The 16,797-nt window shown below is 34.5% G+C and overlaps 2 protein-coding genes and 2 long non-coding RNA genes across 6 annotated transcripts; 3 read left to right on the top strand and 1 right to left on the bottom strand.

Moving 5' to 3' along the window:
• Window positions 1-1,952: 1,952 nt before the first annotated feature.
• LOC9305672 lies at window positions 1,953-2,850 on the bottom strand. Its single transcript, XR_002330465.1, has 2 exons — window positions 2,670-2,850; window positions 1,953-2,130 (listed from the first exon to the last, which is right to left on the bottom strand). It is a non-coding gene; the product is annotated as an uncharacterized LOC9305672 (long non-coding RNA).
• Window positions 2,851-3,713: 863 nt separating this feature from the next.
• On the top strand, window positions 3,714-4,830 carry LOC110226448. The gene is made up of 2 exons (XR_002330487.1): window positions 3,714-3,882; window positions 4,416-4,830. It is a non-coding gene; the product is annotated as an uncharacterized LOC110226448 (long non-coding RNA).
• A 4,579-nt stretch (window positions 4,831-9,409) lies between these two features.
• LOC9305671 (heterogeneous nuclear ribonucleoprotein 1) lies at window positions 9,410-12,793 on the top strand. 3 transcript variants are annotated; one of them, XM_021017807.1, is made up of 5 exons: window positions 9,410-9,886; window positions 10,061-10,177; window positions 10,350-10,586; window positions 11,041-12,145; window positions 12,242-12,793. In XM_021017807.1, exons 2-5 carry the CDS (start codon window positions 10,166-10,168, stop codon window positions 12,253-12,255), a joined length of 1,368 nt encoding a protein of 455 aa, XP_020873466.1. In that variant the 5' UTR covers window positions 9,410-9,886; window positions 10,061-10,165; the 3' UTR covers window positions 12,256-12,793. The 3 variants fall into 3 exon arrangements, with proteins under 3 accessions (XP_020873466.1, XP_020873468.1, XP_020873467.1); XM_021017809.1 differs by having other exon boundaries at window positions 9,414-9,886; window positions 12,224-12,793; XM_021017808.1 differs by lacking the exon at window positions 10,061-10,177 and having other exon boundaries at window positions 9,418-9,886.
• Window positions 12,794-13,356: 563 nt separating this feature from the next.
• Window positions 13,357-16,773, top strand: LOC9305670 (kinesin-like protein KIN-12F). Its single transcript, XM_021017619.1, has 6 exons — window positions 13,357-13,928; window positions 14,056-14,223; window positions 14,329-15,198; window positions 15,296-15,382; window positions 15,467-16,225; window positions 16,313-16,773. The coding sequence occupies exons 1-6, from the start codon at window positions 13,674-13,676 to the stop codon at window positions 16,589-16,591; spliced, it is 2,418 nt and encodes an 805-aa protein (XP_020873278.1). The 5' UTR covers window positions 13,357-13,673; the 3' UTR covers window positions 16,592-16,773.
• Window positions 16,774-16,797: the final 24 nt, after the last annotated feature.

Genomic DNA, 16,797 nt, shown 5'->3' with positions numbered 1-16,797 from the left:
CATTAGAGTTTGTTTCTTGTTTTATATTTTGGTCGCGGAGTATTTTTTTTTTGCTCCAAACATTATCAACAGAGAACCTCTGTAACAAAGAAACCTTAATTTGATCGGTGATAATGAAGTTGATACTTGATACTCTGTGATTCTGCATTATATAAAGGATATATGTGTGAAGCTTGAGGCGTTCTCAGTTTCTTACGTTGGTTTAAATGGGCCTAGGCCCTTGAGTTAAATTAGATAAAAATGGGTATTACCTGCCAAATTGTATGTGGGAATTGAATCGAATTTTTTTTTTGTTAAAATTTAAGCTATTGGTTTATCTTGTGGGGTAGTGGTTGTGTTTTATTATTTTATTTTCGTGGATAACAAACAGTTAGGATTTATAATGGTGACATTCTGGATCCAAGTTGGTCCACCTCAAATCTTGTTAAAGAATTTTTCAAAAAACAAAAAAATAATATAAATTTCATGTTTCTTTGGTTGTAAAACTTCCAAAATGTGTAAAAAGATAAGAAGAAATAACTTAAAAGAGTCATGTGTATCTCTCTCAATGTCGTTTCTGAATAAAACTACAGAACTATTTTCCATACCATTCATTGTTTCATACCTTTTAAAATTAATGTTAGAGCAAACGCAGTGGAGCATGTGTAATTGTGGATGTAAGTAATTGTTTATTGTTATAATTAAAAGAGAAAAAGAAAAAAGAGAGAGAGAGATAGAGAGAGATAGAGAGAAGAAATTTTTTTCTATTTTTATAATATCTCACACTTGAGTGTAAGTCTACACCCAATTTTTGTTGAAAAGGTAACTTTTGCAATACTTCTCAATTGTTTATAACTAACACCCGAGTAACAAGTGTGCCACTGCGTTTGCTCTTAGTAATCCATGTTTTGATAAAAATTAAAAAACCATTAGTTTTTTTTTTTTTGGATAAAACCAATAGTTCGAATGATATTAATACGAAAGTGGGCAACTCGGTAAACTGATAAAGCAACATAAAATGTATCGTAACTATTTAAAATTATGTGATTAAGAGAGATTTTAGAGTTATTAAAATAAAACTCATATAGTCTTTTCATTTTTACATATTAACTTTAATCTATAGATTAACCGAAGTAATTAGGGTAAACTCGACCATTGTTTTTTTTGGTATTTTAAAAACTCTACAATAATCTAGAAACGGAAAAGTTTGCATGGAAATTTTCAAAGTTCAAAAAGATGTTGTCCCGTTCACATAACCACACATACCATCATCATAATTTTGATCAAACATTTGACCAAGAAAAAGGGTGGGTTCACTATTTTAGTTTGGTGTACTTAGAGCATCTTCAATGGGGAGTTCTCACCATGAGACTCTCTCAAGTTGTTTAATATAAATTTTGAAAAAATGTTAGATGAGAATTTTTGTTTTTTTGTTTAATTTTTCATAGTCCAATGGTAGGCTCTCTAATGGGGGTTCTTTGGAAAAAAAAAAAAAAATTTGGTTTAAATGTATTTAATTTTGTGTATTGAGACAAAGTAATTGGTGTAATAGGTGTTTAGTGTATTGACAAAACAAAGAATTAAATTAAATACTTGTTAAATGCAAAATAGAGATTCATGTGTTATCACATATGTTGATTTGAGCAAAAAATTGTCATATATTTGAGCAAGAAATACATCAAATACTTGTCATATTTGGATTTTGATTTGAGCTTGATGTTTCGAATCACGTTCATTACATAATAGTAGCAAGTAATGAGTAATGAGTGATGTAGCCATTTGTAGTTTAAGTTAGGTTTTGCTTTGAGTTTAATAACCAAAAGCTGCAGAATCATTATATGGTAAAAACATGCCTCCAAAATGTCCAATATGCAATGAGATAAGCACAGAAGATGTCGACGCAAGAAACCTAAAGCGACTTGGCAAAGGTGCAACTGTGTAAAACTCAAGAACTGGAATTAGAAAGTTTGGACAGAGATCAACAAAACTGAATGAATTTACTCAGGTTTTTACATATTTCAACTCAGGTTCTCCTTAACGAGTGTTAAGAATGGGTACAAGCATAATCCAAGAACCATGATCACACCGCTGATCAGAAATGTCTTCGGGGCGGCCAAAACCATCACCAGAATGGTCGAGTACGGATCTGAGCTGCTGGTTTCATCCGATCAAGCCAACGAAGAATCCAGTTTCCAAGATTCCTACCAACTTCTATGTCTTTAGTTTCAGTTTGAGCTTATCATACTCTTCATCACTCAAGATTGGATTCCATAGACATAAGCCATTGAAGCAACAAAGATCATCACTTTGACTCTCACTTTGATTCCAGAAACATAAGCCATTGAAGCAATGGATGATGAGATGATGAGAATTGGTGGCAATGAGGTGAGAGAGATTAGTGGAACTAACATAAGATTAGGAGCCAACGATGTTTATGAAAGATACAATTTAGTATTCCCATTGACAATCAAAAATCTAATCATCTCAATGCCAAAGTCCCATAATTAATAGATCTGTATGTTTCTCATCATACACTACCAAACATAATTTGGTCAAACGTTTGAATCAATAACAAGAACATCAAATCCACAACTCTAAACACTTCGAATTGACAAAATTAAAAGGCGAAAAAAACTGAATTAAGCTCGATTGATAACGAAACATGGAAATGGAGAGTGAGTGAGTCTTACCTTGTAAGCAGTCGCAATTCTCAGCTTCTTTTCTAACAACGTTTAGCACGAAATCGATCAATTTAGCTCCCTCAGACGAAATCGGAATAATCGTGTGAGGAGAAGAGCCATGGCTATCGGGAATTAAAGAGACGGTTGGTGAATCAGGATAAGAGCCATCGCAAAGAGCAATAAACGGATTCAAGGAAATCTCAGGTGAATCGCATCCGGCAAGAGATGATAAAGAGAAAGAGAGTCGAGAAAAAACTTTACGATGAAGAGAGAAACAGAACGCGTTTTTTTTTTGTTAAAAATCATCAGGGATTGACACGTATGCGTCTCTCTCTGGTTCTCAAAACTCTGTCCACAGAGCCGGTTCTTTAGATAATTGTGTGTTTTCATTTATTTTTATTACCATTAAAGCAAAGAACCCTATATTTAAGAGAAGAAAATCCCCTTTGGAGATGCTCTTAGATTTTGAATTATTTTAAGTTCACAATATATGGCATTTACATCGAAGATTGGTGATCTTGTACTCAAAGTGCTGGAGACCTTTTGGAGTGAATTCTCTTCAATTTGCATTTTTCTATTTGATGACGTTAAACATTTCAAAAACAAAGATATTCTACGATTTTCTATGTTTGAGATTAGTTAAGAATTCGGCATATGATTACCTGCTTATACAAAAAGTATTCTGAGATAGACTAAGATGTTTTGCAAAATTAATATAATTTTAAAAGTACTATAAACTCGTATTACATTTTTTTCTTCTTTTTTTTCGCAAATTAATATTACCTTCTTATAAAACAAATGACTTATTTATGAGATCAATGAGGCCATTGAATGCCAAATATGAATTATATTAGAGTTATTTACAACTACACACACTTTTTAAGTTTCTCTTACATTTTAACACACTTTTTGCTTCTCATACATTTCTTTGTGTATGTTAAGTCTTTTATACCCTTTTCTCTTTCTACACTTTTTCTGACAACACCTAACAAAACTTTCTCTTCTAATCTTCTCAATTATTTATACGTTTCTTTTTCACCTTTTATCTCATTTAGTTTTTTAATAAAAAATCAAATTCACCAAAAGTCAAAAAAGAGAAAATAAAAGAAGAAAACGAAACCCAACCTTTAATTGAAAACCATCGCCGTTCGACCGCTTTTTGCAGTGTTTGTTTATGGGTATTTTGAAGATTTGTTCTATTGGATGTCTAGCTTCAGATCAGGTTCCTTTTGAAATCGATTTTGTGCTTGTGGTTGTTACTAGAACTTGGCGATTAAGATATTCACATATCTGATACTAGGCGTTTTTTTTCTGAATTTGGAACTTCTAATTCTGATTTTCAATTTTTATTTTCCAGGATCAATAGCAACTTTTGTAGAGAAGCTAATTGGTTATTTTTTCAGATTAGACAAGTTTCAAAAGTATCTGGATAGGTTGATTTTGCTGGTGGAGAGTACTAGCTACTAAAATTTTTTTGATTGGGATATATTTCTCTTTAGGTTTGATTTGGAACTTCTATGTGGTCGTTTTCTCAGATTAAACTACAGATTAATGGCTTTGTTTACAAAAAATTATTATGTGCTTGGAGATCTTGTTCATAATTATGTGATAATGTTCATCCATTATTCACATAATTTGTCTGAAGTTTACTACTTTGATGTTATCGATAGAGTACAAGGTCAACCCATGAACTATACCTATTGGATAATCAACAATGGATAATGACGCTTTTGTTTGTTGCGAATATGTCGTTAGGAAAAACATCTCCGAGGAAGAAACTTCAGGCAATGAAGAATCAAAAGGCTGGGTTCTCATGAACCGATTCTCAAAAGGGTTATCGTCACATGAAAGATGAAGGAATCGTTTCTAAAGAATCTCTTTTCATTTTGATTATGAGAGATTACGAAAAAGCTGAGTTTCATGAACAAACTACAAGATTGATGTTGGATGCGCTATGGAGATGGCGAATCTTCTCCCCGGTGTTTTGTTCAAGCTTCTCCAGCACATTAACACCGACGTCTTGGCCGTCGGCTTGAACGATAATTTGATGAATTGGGTTTAGATTAATTGTTTTTATCTTGATCTTGTCTTTTTTATTATAGTCTTCTCCATGTCTGAATTATGTTCATTAGAAACCATAACATCAATCACATTGTGAACAATTGTTCTCTTCGAAATGTTCATATATTTTGTACATTCAATAATATTGGCCTGTAAAAATAAAACAAAAATCATGTGTGTGATTGTAAAAGGATGACAAAATTCATGTGTATTTTTATGGAAAAGGAGTGGTGCAACCATTTTACTAGTCTCTTCCACTGGATTTTGGTTTTTATCCGAGAGAGTTTGATATAATCTTTTCTTATGGGACAAGCCTGCTACAATAGTTAACTGGAGAGAGGAGACGAAAGTCTGTTCGTGGTTGCATTGAACAAATGGATGGCTAAAATAATTGGAGTCAATTTTATTAAATGGATATGAACTAATAGATAGATATAACAGGCAAAAAGAGTAGAAGTTGTTTTTTTTTAACGCAGAGTGTGGAAGTTTGTGTCGTGGGTTTTAATGTACAAAATTGTGGCGGTTTTAAAACCAATTTTTTAACGCAGAATTGGTATTACAAAACATGTTATATATTACACCATAAATATATGGGACAAATTCGATTTGAAAAGTCGAATTTTCATTTCTTTCTTACACAAGGTGATGGATCAGCTTGTACTCGAATTTTCATTTCTTTCTATGAATCTATCTTCATTGATAATGATAAAACCTTTCTGATCCATTTTGTCTTCTCGTTCTCAATGTTACAAATCACTCTGTTTGTTTTAGAAATTGTTTTTCTTTATGCACGTCGCTTGAAAAATTATTGGCCATAAAGAGCAGTGTGCTACTTTCAATTTGCTTCTTCACTATTAGTCTACAAATCATAAAGACAACAGATTCCAAATTTCATATCAAAGAGTATCTAAAATGGAGAAGAGGAACTGAACTTATAGAAGAAGAGGAACTGAACTTAAAAATTATAATGATGGTAGTGAACGAATGGTTAGCTAAAGATGGACGCTACGTAGTAACACTGACTGAGGAAAAAGACGATGAACTTCTTTATCCTCTCCGTCGCCGTTTTCGTTGCTCTCGGTTTATCCTCTCGTCCGCAATCTGTTGATTTCTTTGCTACCTCCTCACAGACTCAAGTAGTTGTGTGTGTTTTATAGTCTTTGTGGCTTAGGAGAAACTCTTTTGTGGTCATAGCACCACATCCACATGTTCACATGATCGCGGCCATAGCACCACGTCTCCTAAAATGGTCATAGCACCACATCCACATGTTCACACATCCATCTATACCAATTCTTGTGGCGGTTTCAACTACTTCCTTGGTAAGCAGTGCTTTAGTTCGACAATTATCTTTTTTTTTTCTTGAGTTGAGAACTAAGAGACGGAAGCAATTATGGTGTTGGTATTTGAAAGATAATAATTGTATAATCGTTATTTAAATTTTGGTCAAATATTTGTTCGTATAGATTATATCATTTGTACATGGTTTTGTGGACGACAACAATAAGTTCGAAGTAAATGTCATTTTCATAGACCAAGTGGTACCAATCACTTTCTTTTTTTTTTCGAACACATAGAACAAGAATGGTAGTGGGAACTTACTCCCATCGTAAGTTTCATATGGACAGTTTTTTATGTCCTATTTTAGTGTTAATTTGACTGAATATTTCCCTATTCTTATGGTCACTTCCATGTGGATAGATTATGTTAATGGTTAAGTGTTTAGTGTTTAGGTTTTAGTTAAGTGTTTTAGGGTTTATGGGTGATGATTTTAGGGAAGGAAGTTAGAGTTTAGTGTTATAAATTTAAACAAATTTACATATTAGTTTGGGTTTATAAGGTAGGAGTTAGGGTTTAGTGTTATAAATTTTTTTAAAATAGCATATCGGTTTGGATTTATAAGGTAGATGTTAGGGTTTAGTGTTATTCATTTAAACGAAGTTACTTACACACCACGACGTGTTTGGTGTTGTTACAACAAACACTTGATCAGAGTTTGGCAGATGTATATTACACCGAAAAACCTTATCTTTATTCGTCCATGTGGTCAGAGTTTAACAGATATGTTTGGATGATCAGTAGTTATAAATTTTGGTGTAGTATATTTGTTCAAGTACCTTTGAATATCCATTTAGTTATAAACAAATGTTCAATTAGAAATAGATAATATGTAATACAATTATTCACTTCTAATATAGCTACAATGGATCTTAAAATGTAGGGAAAATTAAATCTTAATTTATTATATATAAAAATAAATAATATATGTCATATTAAGTAACTAAAATGATAATAAGAATAAAATGAGAAAGGAAAAAAAAAAAGAATGAGGGAAAGAGAAGTGACGTGAATATGTTTGGATGAATAAAGATATATGCACTCTAACTAGGTAAAGCCAACTAAATATTTCCCATACAATCAGTATCCTTCACGAGTAATGCCACGTGCAGGGGCAAAGTGGTATTGAATATTGTTGTACAGTTGAAAAAACTTGAAAAACTTGAAAAGTGTCTTTTTTGATACAAAACTCACAGAATGTATGGCAAAGTGTAAGTCACTCATTATATTATTGGCCGTCTACAAATTAATTAATGGATATAATGCAACCCTTGGATACTCATAAACATCATTATGGCCAAAAAGAACATTAGGGGTAGACTTTTTCCTCTACACAAGACAAGCTCAGCTGTCTACAGATCCTATATTCTCCGTCTGATAATTTGAAAACTTCTTTTTTGTTATAAAAGAAAACTATAGTATTGTATTAGGAAAAAAATATCATTTAAATCATCAGTTTATCATTTCGTTGGTTTAAATCATGAACTCTAAACCTGGTGATTTAAATCTTTAATTTTATGTTGATTTTTATTTTAATCATGAATTCTCAATGACAAAGCCAATTGAGACACATTGCTAAATGGCTAAACGGATCAATAAGACGATGTCATCGCATAATTGGCATTTCGAAGCCATCAAATAATTTTTCTTCTACACCAACATGGTTTCCATCTTCCTCTTCGTCTGATTATTCCGTTTAGCCAGTTAATGATGTGTCTCAATTGGCTTAGTCACCGAGAATTCGTAATTAAATTGAAAGTCAACATAAAATTAAAGATTTAAATCACCAGGTCCACATAAAATTGAGGATTTAAATCACAAAGTCTAGAATTCATGCTTTAAACCAACAAAAATGGTAAACTGATGATTTAAATGATATTTTTTCCATTGTTTTATGCATCATATAGAAATATGCCCACATAAGAGAGGATGAAAAAAGACACCACACAACATAATATTTGTGCTTATAGTTAAAGATAAAATGTCAATATGGAACAGAATATAAAATGAGTAAACTTGATGCAAAAATATTATTTTATTTTCATGTAGGGCATATGATTCTATCTTTGTGATATTAAATAGATAGCATCGAGTACCCAATTTTAAAATTATGTCAACGCAGAAATATCAAATATGAGAAAAAAAAAACGTAGGCAAAATATTCTGATAATGGGTTCCCGTAGAATAACATATTAGTTTTATTAAAATGTATTATCTTAGGTAGAATGTGTAGTGAATCTAGTGATGTTGTTAACAGAAAACGATGAAAATTGTGGAAACAAAAATACATCTACACGAGAAGTCTAGGCTTATGCCAATTGATCCAAGCAGTTTATGTGATAGTACAGTAACATGCGATTTGACTATTCCTTAGTATTAGTCGGAAAACATTCTAAATTCGGGAAAAACAATATGGTGGTTCTTCGGAGAGAAATCCACTCTAAAACATTTCGATGTGTTTCTACCTGGGGTGACCGGATCAACCGATTAATTCTTTCATTTGTCTATATTTTTCACTAACACATTACTATTTAAACTCATACGACATGTTGACGAAACTAATATAAATCATTAAACTACAAATTATGTCATAAAATCTTTCAATTTTAAAGTAAATAATATAAAATTAAATATATGCATAAAGTTTAAACTTAGTTTGTTTCCAAAGCAAGGAATAATGTGCAGAGTTTTTTAGCAGATCTTTTTTAAATTTCTTTTTACTTATTATGTTCTTCAAGTAAAAGAAAATGTATGTTTATGGTTCGATATTAATGTAAAAAAAAATTTCTATAATTCTAGTATAATATAATTTAAATAAATCTTAAAATTAGAATAGAGAAATCTCTAAACAATCTCAATTTTTTTTGTATTATTAATATATCAAATCAAATTTTCAACCTAAGAAATTTGTACAATAGAAAGTTAAATGTAGCAACATATAGGAGACATAAATAATTGATTTTTATGAGTACACAAAAAATATATAATTTGGAAATAAAGCTTTAGAAGACAATCTTCATAAAATTAAAAATTCAGCTACAAACTTAAAGTTTAGAAGAACAAAAGTAGACAATGAAATTAGTGTTTGTAAAAAAAAATATGGCTTCAAATAAACGGGACATTTTCTTCTGTTCATGTTAATTAGCATTTAGAAAAGTTGTGTTACTGACGTTGACATCTAAAAGTTTTTTTCTGTGACTTGAATTTTTTAGTGACTCCATAATTGAATTAAATCGACAAGAAGAGCGAATTTTTTTTTTTAATTGTTTTTTGCAAATACATTATGGTTCGAAAGTGAATTATTGAGATCAATATATTTGTGGGAAAATATAAATTTAAAATAAAAAGGAGGTATCATCTTCCATCATCTGTCTTTAGGGCCTCCCTCTAAGTCTAACAACTCTAAAATAAGATTTCTTACACCAAAAGAGAGAAGCAAATCTCAAATTCTTCCCCCCTATTATTATATGTGACTGTTGTTGTTGTTCTCTCTTTTACCATCTTTGGCCTGAAGAAAAAAAAAAAAAAAGGAATCCTTCTTAATGGATTTGGTAAATCAATTAAGAAAGCATTACACAAAATAAAAAAGGAAAGATTTTTAATAAGCTTGAGAGAGAGATATAGAGAGAGAAAGAGAGAGAGAGAGGCCATATTTTTGATAAGAGAAGAAGAACCCTATAGAGAAAGAGAAAGAGAAAGAGAGAGACAGAGAGAGTGGATGGATGTCGTATAGAATGAACAAAACATCCTCTGTTTCTCTTGTCCTTGTCCCTTTTTCCAGATCTTAAGGTTTCCCACATTTTATCATCTGGGTCCTCTCCTTAATGGTGATTTTTCCCATCTTCACAAGTTTGATGTTTTTGTTCAAATCTGGCGTTTTTTCTTTATTGTCTCTGCCCATTTTCCGTTTCTCTTCCCATTGATTGTTCTGTTTCATTTCTGGTTTTTTTTTATTTAAAAATTAATTGTTTTGATTGGATGCTTTGATGATCCACTGTCAGATTTGAAGATACCAAATTCCTATTTGATCGGAACTAGAATTTGGATTCTGTTTCAGACAAAAGTAGATTTCCCTGTCTCTTTTTCAATTTCCGTTCACCGATAAGATGAATCTGGAGGTAAAACTTGAACAATTCATCATAAATCTCAGAACTTGAGCTCTTTGAATCTTAAGCAACACGATCGTAGTAAAAATCAACGTCATTAAGATAAAATGGGCAATCGTCAATTTCGCAAATCTGATCCGTGTTTGTAAGATCGGATTCATGGATCGTGTTTGGGGTTTTGCAGGAGCAAAAGATGGAATCTGCATCGGATCTGGGAAAGCTCTTCATTGGCGGGATTTCATGGGATACAGATGAAGAACGACTGCAAGAGTATTTTGGCAAGTATGGAGATTTGGTTGAAGCTGTGATCATGAGAGACCGTACTACTGGACGTGCCCGTGGCTTTGGGTTTATCGTTTTTGCAGATCCTTCTGTTGCAGAGAGAGTCATCATGGACAAACACATCATTGATGGTCGCACGGTTAGTTATCTTGGATCCATTGCTTGTAAATTCATCTCGATTATCAGTCTTGAGGAAAGGATTGTTCTAAAGTCTCCATCTTTCTGTGATGATTCTGTCTTAGAGGTCTTATTTGGTGTCGCTGCTCATGAAATTATCCATTGATCAGTAATGAGCAATAAATTGTTCTAAAGTCTCGGTCTTTCTGTATTCATGCTCTGTTAGAGATCTGTTTGGTGTCATTACTCATGGTATTATCCTACATTGATGAGTTTTAAGCAGCAAAGTTTAGATCTTTCTGTAGTCATGCTCTTTTCGAAATCTTCTCTTGTCGACTGTCGTTAGCTTCTTGATTTGGTGTTACTGTTATAACTTGTGAGAATTTGTTGTTTTTTTTTTGTGTTGAAGTGGCAATGTTAGTGTTAGATCAATGAGAAAAGAATGACAATTCCTTTTGTTTTTTTTTGGGTTGCAGGTCGAGGCGAAGAAAGCTGTCCCGCGGGATGATCAGCAAGTGCTAAAACGACACGCCAGTCCAATGCACCTTATCTCACCTAGCCATGGTGGTAATGGTGGTGGTGCACGGACAAAGAAGATCTTTGTTGGAGGTTTACCGTCTAGCATTACTGAGGCCGAGTTCAAGAACTACTTTGATCAGTTTGGTACAATTGCTGACGTTGTGGTAATGTATGATCATAATACACAGAGGCCAAGAGGCTTTGGCTTCATCACATTTGATTCCGAAGAGTCTGTTGATATGGTTCTCCACAAGACCTTTCATGAGCTAAACGGAAAAATGGTTGAGGTTAAAAGAGCAGTGCCAAAGGAGCTCTCCTCGACTACTCCTAACCGAAGCCCTCTTATTGGGTATGCTAACAACTATGGAGTAGTCCCTAATAGGTCATCTGCTAATAGCTACTTCAATAGTTTTCCTCCTGGTTATAATAATAATAATCTAGGCTCTGCTGGCCGGTTTAGTCCTATTGGTAGCGGTAGAAATGCTTTCTCTAGCTTTGGGCTTGGTTTGAATCAAGAACTAAATTTGAATTCAAGCTTTGATGGAAACACTCTTGGGTATAGCCGGATCCCAGGCAACCAGTACTTCAACAGTGCTTCACCAAACCGTTACAACTCTCCAATTGGGTACAATAGAGGCGACTCTGCTTACAACCCGAGCAACAGAGACTTATGGGGAAACAGAAGTGATTCTTCTGGTCCCGGTTGGAACTTGGGAGTTTCGGTTGGTAATAACAGAGGAAACTGGGGACTTTCTTCTGTGGTGAGCGATACCAATGGCTTTGGAAGAACCTATGGGGCTGGTTCTGGACTTTCTGGGTTATCATTCTCGGGTAACACAAACGGTTTTGATGGCTCTATAGGGGAATTGTATAGAGGCAGCTCAGTTTATAGCGACTCAACGTGGCAGCAGTCAATGCCTCATCATCAGTCTTCTAATGAGTTAGACGGCTTGTCTCGCTCTTATGGCTTTGGTATTGACAATGTAGGCTCAGACCCATCTGCCAATGCCTCAGAAGGTTACCCCCAAAACTACAATGTCAGAAATAGACAAACACATAGAGGTACACTCATCGATGTCAAACTTTTTTTATTTTGCATCTCATCTGATACATTGACATTTCCAGTTGAAAAGTAATTAGACTGATTAACGTTTTCAGGTATTGAAGCATAGAAAAGTCGACGAAGAGAAGTGAGATTTGTAGATCAAGAACAGCCATTTCCGTTGCAGAGTTTGAAGAGTTGTTATTCAATATCAAGTAGAGAAAGAAGCCAACTTTCTTCATCACAGTGAGTTTCTTGTTTTTTTTTTTCGTCGTTAGCATCACAAACACAAAAAAAAAAAGAGAAGTTTTTTTTTTTTACTTTTAAAATTCTTACATAAGATAAGATCAGATTGGTAGCTGCAAAGATACAACATGGATGATAAAAAGACTTGGTTTCAGCGTTTCGTCTCCATAGCAATAACCAGAGATCGTTGATTCTCGATCACTATTCTTTAGGTTTCTCTTCTTCTTCTTCCAAGATTCTTGATGTTGTGTGCTCTGTTTGTAACTCTAATTGTGAAATTTTTTATCTTACAGATATTTTTTTGGTTTTTTAAACTTTCGATTCGAATTGTTCATGGGAACTTTTGGATTTTCTATTAGCGTGAGAGAAAACATTGTGCAAAAGGCTCCAAAATGATTATTTTGTTGCATTTGATATTTTTATTGCCTTCGGTTATCTTTTCTCTTCTGCTTATATAACATGTTTGTTTAAGTACATGTGGTTTGATTTATGATATTAAGGTAAAAAAAAAGTAAACAAGCTTATCTTCCAAATTTGATTAGGAAATAACAGAAAAAACTATACATTGGATTTGTTACCTAAGAATTTGAGAAAGCCTGAATCATTGGATCCTTTGACACAACCAAGAAACATTGGGGTCCAGGAAGTGACTTTTTTTTTTTTTTCTTTTTTTTTCAGCAAAAACAAACTTTCATTGATTTAAAAGAGTTATTACAAAGACAGTTACAGAATTACTAGAACACAATTATTGCATATGCAAATGTATGTACCATACACTGAGAAAAATACGGCAGAAGGGAGATTGACGATGCTTTCCGAAGAGTAGTCTTACTCGCTAACCGATCATAAGATCCGTTATTGTCTAACTTCATATTTGATTTCTCTCTGTTACGATTAGCATGCAACAACTTGTGGCTGAACTTTCTTTTTACAAATCGTAGCTTTAACCAGGAAGTGACAATCACACAAGATCATTACACAAATAATTAACCAATCTTTAACCATGGAACATTGTGATTAAGAGCTACAACATCAGTTGAACTTGTACATTTTATAGAAGCTAATGGTGCTTTGGGCCCCACTAAGTAAATTTCCAGCCTAAGCAACATCTTCAATAATGATTTTTTATTTATTTTGTATATTTCCTTTTAAAAATGTTAAAACAAAAAGACAATAAAAGCTAAAAGTCCCAACGGTCGAATCGAAATTCAGACATTTCAAAAAGCCGCTCTCGATCTCCTTCTTCTTACAAAACACTTTTCAGATCTCTCTTGCTCTCTCACTCACTATCTTTGAAAAACAATGAAGTCTCCAGGGATCTTAAGCGAGAGCAGGTTCTTAGGCAGCATTACAAGTTCTTCCATCAGAAATTTGCTTCCAAAATCCATCTCAACGAAGCAGAAACCAATCCAAAACCCAGAAAATAAGATTCCCAGATCCAACGATGAGAACGCGATTCCTGTAGATCCAAACAAACATCCCGCTGCTCTTCACTTCACGAAGCAATCTGACACCAAGGATGGTGAAACCCTAACAAATTTCCGAGAGCTTGATGAGGTACACTTCGATAACTCAAAAACCTTCTAAATTTTGCTTTATAGTTGCTTAAGCTTGTATGCTCTGTGGTAGTATCAGATTAGATTTCCACTGATTACAGAGAGACCCTTTGGGAAACTTTTAACAGGTCAATAAAATGGGACAAAACAATTTTGCTGGAGACAAGCAAAGTCCTGCGAAATCACCATTGAGGGTTGAATCCAGGAGTGTACTTTCTAAAAGAACCAATTCAATGCCTAGTGAAATTACAGAGGAAGAGGACGATCCATTGGGTGAACAGATTCGAGAACTTAAGGTCTTGTTTTGGTTACTGTCATATAGCTGCAAGTATCATTTATTACATGTTTGATGTGAGTTTGTTGTATATACTCACATTATTTTGTAATTTGGTTGGTTACAGGAAGAACTCATAAGAACAAAGTCTGATGGGTACAAACCTGATGGAAGTAAGAGTGGACACTTTGCACGGGACAGTTTGAGTCAATTGAGGGTCAGTATCAGCAAATCTTTACTCATGTCGAGTCCAAAAAGAGATGAATCTGAAGGGAAAGAGATGAATGTGGATCGTGATAATGATGGTGAAGATGTGCTGGAATTGAATAAACATATTGAGAAGTTGCATGGTTCTTATGATTCTGTTCACTCCTCATTTGCAAGTGCTTCATGCTATGAAGCAGACTCGATGAGTGAAGATGATGATGATGATGTCTGCTCTGAAGACTTGGACAAACCCAAGCATGGAAACCATAAAGATGCTGACTTTGTAGATGATGATCCAAGCCAGCCCGACAATGTTGGATTCGATACAGCGGGTAGTAGCATTTCAATCAGATCACAGCTTCCTACATGTATTCTAGAAGAGCCAATTTTCTCAGAATCTCCAAAGTTCAAGAATGTTCAGAAGAGTGTAGCTGCATCGACAAAGTTTTCAGCAAGTCTTAGGAATGTGTCTGAGAGCTTCAACATCGGAGACATGAAAGTCAATGAAATTAGCCCGTCTATGTCAAAGAAGCTTTCAGGTCCTACAGATTCTATAGCTGCTAGTCTTCAGAGAGGGTTGCAAATTATAGACTATCATCAAGGGAGCTCACTATCAAAAAGTTCTTCTGTTTCCTTCTCTTTTGGCCATATGGCATTGAAACCTTGCGCAGAAGTTGACAATCTTAATGCTTCAGTCCAGTCATTTAGAAAAGATAAAGCGCCAGAAGGTGGATTATCGTCCATTCTCCTATGTCTTTCATGTAGAAAGAAAGTTGACCAAGAAGCTGAAGTATGTCCACAAAACCCGAGATATTTGCCTACATTCACTATTGCTTTAATTTTGGTAATTCTGCTAGCAACTTATCTTATATTCTCTTCTATGTCAGGTAACACAAGAAGCGGGTTCAAACGAAAAACATCTCAAGAACATGTGTATGGAGCAAGCAGCTAAAATTGAGGAGCTAACTCGCCTGGTAAGAACCTTGTATGTGTTTAGTGTAAAAAAAGCTTGAATGGCAATCTAAATTGAATAAAGTGTGTTCTGGCCTTGTTTGCAGCTTAGGAAATCAGGTGATGGAACAGAGTTCATCAAAGCAACATATGAGACAAAACAAGTTAGCCAAGAGTTTGGAGAAACAAATTTGGAGGTAAGTGAAAAGGAAGCTCTTCTCAAGGAGATTGCAGACCTAAAGAGCAAGCTGCAGCCTACAAAGTCTACAGACAATCTGAGATCCTCTTTGCTACTACGATCCATTCAAATGCGCAAAAGCATTGATGTTACCAAGAATGGTGAGAACAGTGATGTTCTAGCGAAAGAAAGGGAGATGTGGACAGAAATGGAGAGTGAGTGGATATCCTTAACAGATGATCTCAGAATGGATATCGATAGCCATCGCGGTCGAGCTGAGAATCTTGAGATTGAGCTCAAGCAAGAGAGGCTAGCCACTGAAGAGTTGAATGACGCGCTCACTAGAGCTGTGCTTGGCCACAGTAGATTCATAGAGCAGTACACGGAGCTGCAGGAGAAGTACAATGAACTCGGGGAGAAGCACAGTATGATGATGGCTGGAATAACAGACGTAAAGAAAGCAGCCTCCAAAGCCGCTATGAACGGTCGCCATGGAAAGCGTTTTGCCAAAGCCTTTTCAGATGAGCTTTCTGCCATCAGAGCTGAGAAGGAGATAGAAAGAGAGTTCTTGAAGAAGGAGAACAAGAACCTAAGAACTCAGCTGCGAGATACAGCTGAAGCTGTCCAAGCTGCTGGTGAACTACTTGTCAGACTTAGAGAATCTGAACAAGCCTTACAAATCTCTGAGGTAACTAGAGACTAATCTCATAACACTCTCATTTGAAAAACTTGATTTGATTAGATTGCTCAAATTGAACTCGAACCATCATTGCAGGAACGATTCAGCGTGGTGGAAGAAGAGAAAGAGAGGCTGAAGAAACAAATGGAGCAGCTAAAGAGTAAACACAAGACAGAAATAGGGACAATGAAGCAATACTTAGCAGAGAGTAAATTACCAGGATCTGCATTGTTGCAGCCATGGTACAAAGATGAGGAAGATGAAATAGAACAAGTATCAGAACATGGAACCGGAGCTGTCAGTTTCGATGAGTACGAGGATGATCAGGCTTGGAGAGCAGAGTTTGGAGCTACATATCAAGACCACCATTACTGATTGTTTCAGACAAAAGACCCTTCTCGGGTCATTTACTGTGATCCTCCTAAGTAGTACTCTTCTTACTTGTGTCCTGTTCTTTTATCATGTTGTTGTTCTCTTGTACTGCCATTATTGAACCGCTACAAGGATCTGTAACGGTTGGAAACATTTTTACATTTGATTGATTCATACTACTACTAGTATAAAGTATAAACAAATATAGC

This window comes from Arabidopsis lyrata (assembly GCF_000004255.2).
Source record: "Arabidopsis lyrata subsp. lyrata unplaced genomic scaffold ARALYscaffold_7, whole genome shotgun sequence".
Taxonomy (NCBI): domain Eukaryota; kingdom Viridiplantae; phylum Streptophyta; class Magnoliopsida; order Brassicales; family Brassicaceae; genus Arabidopsis; species Arabidopsis lyrata.
Note: the sequence above shows the minus strand (reverse complement) of the source record. Positions and strands in the feature narration are given on the sequence as shown.

Bases quoted from the DNA above. Each gene is read 5' to 3' on its own strand.
- LOC9305671 (XM_021017807.1), top strand. The intron at 10,587-11,040 runs GTTAGTTATCTT...TTTGGGTTGCAG, and splicing joins ACATCATTGATGGTCGCACG to GTCGAGGCGAAGAAAGCTGT.
- LOC9305670 (XM_021017619.1), top strand. From the start codon at position 13,674: ATGAAGTCTCCAGGGATCTTAAGCGAGAGCAGGTTCTTAGGCAGCATT. The intron at 15,383-15,466 runs GTAAGAACCTTG...CCTTGTTTGCAG, and splicing joins TTGAGGAGCTAACTCGCCTG to CTTAGGAAATCAGGTGATGG. The intron at 16,226-16,312 runs GTAACTAGAGAC...CCATCATTGCAG, and splicing joins AAGCCTTACAAATCTCTGAG to GAACGATTCAGCGTGGTGGA.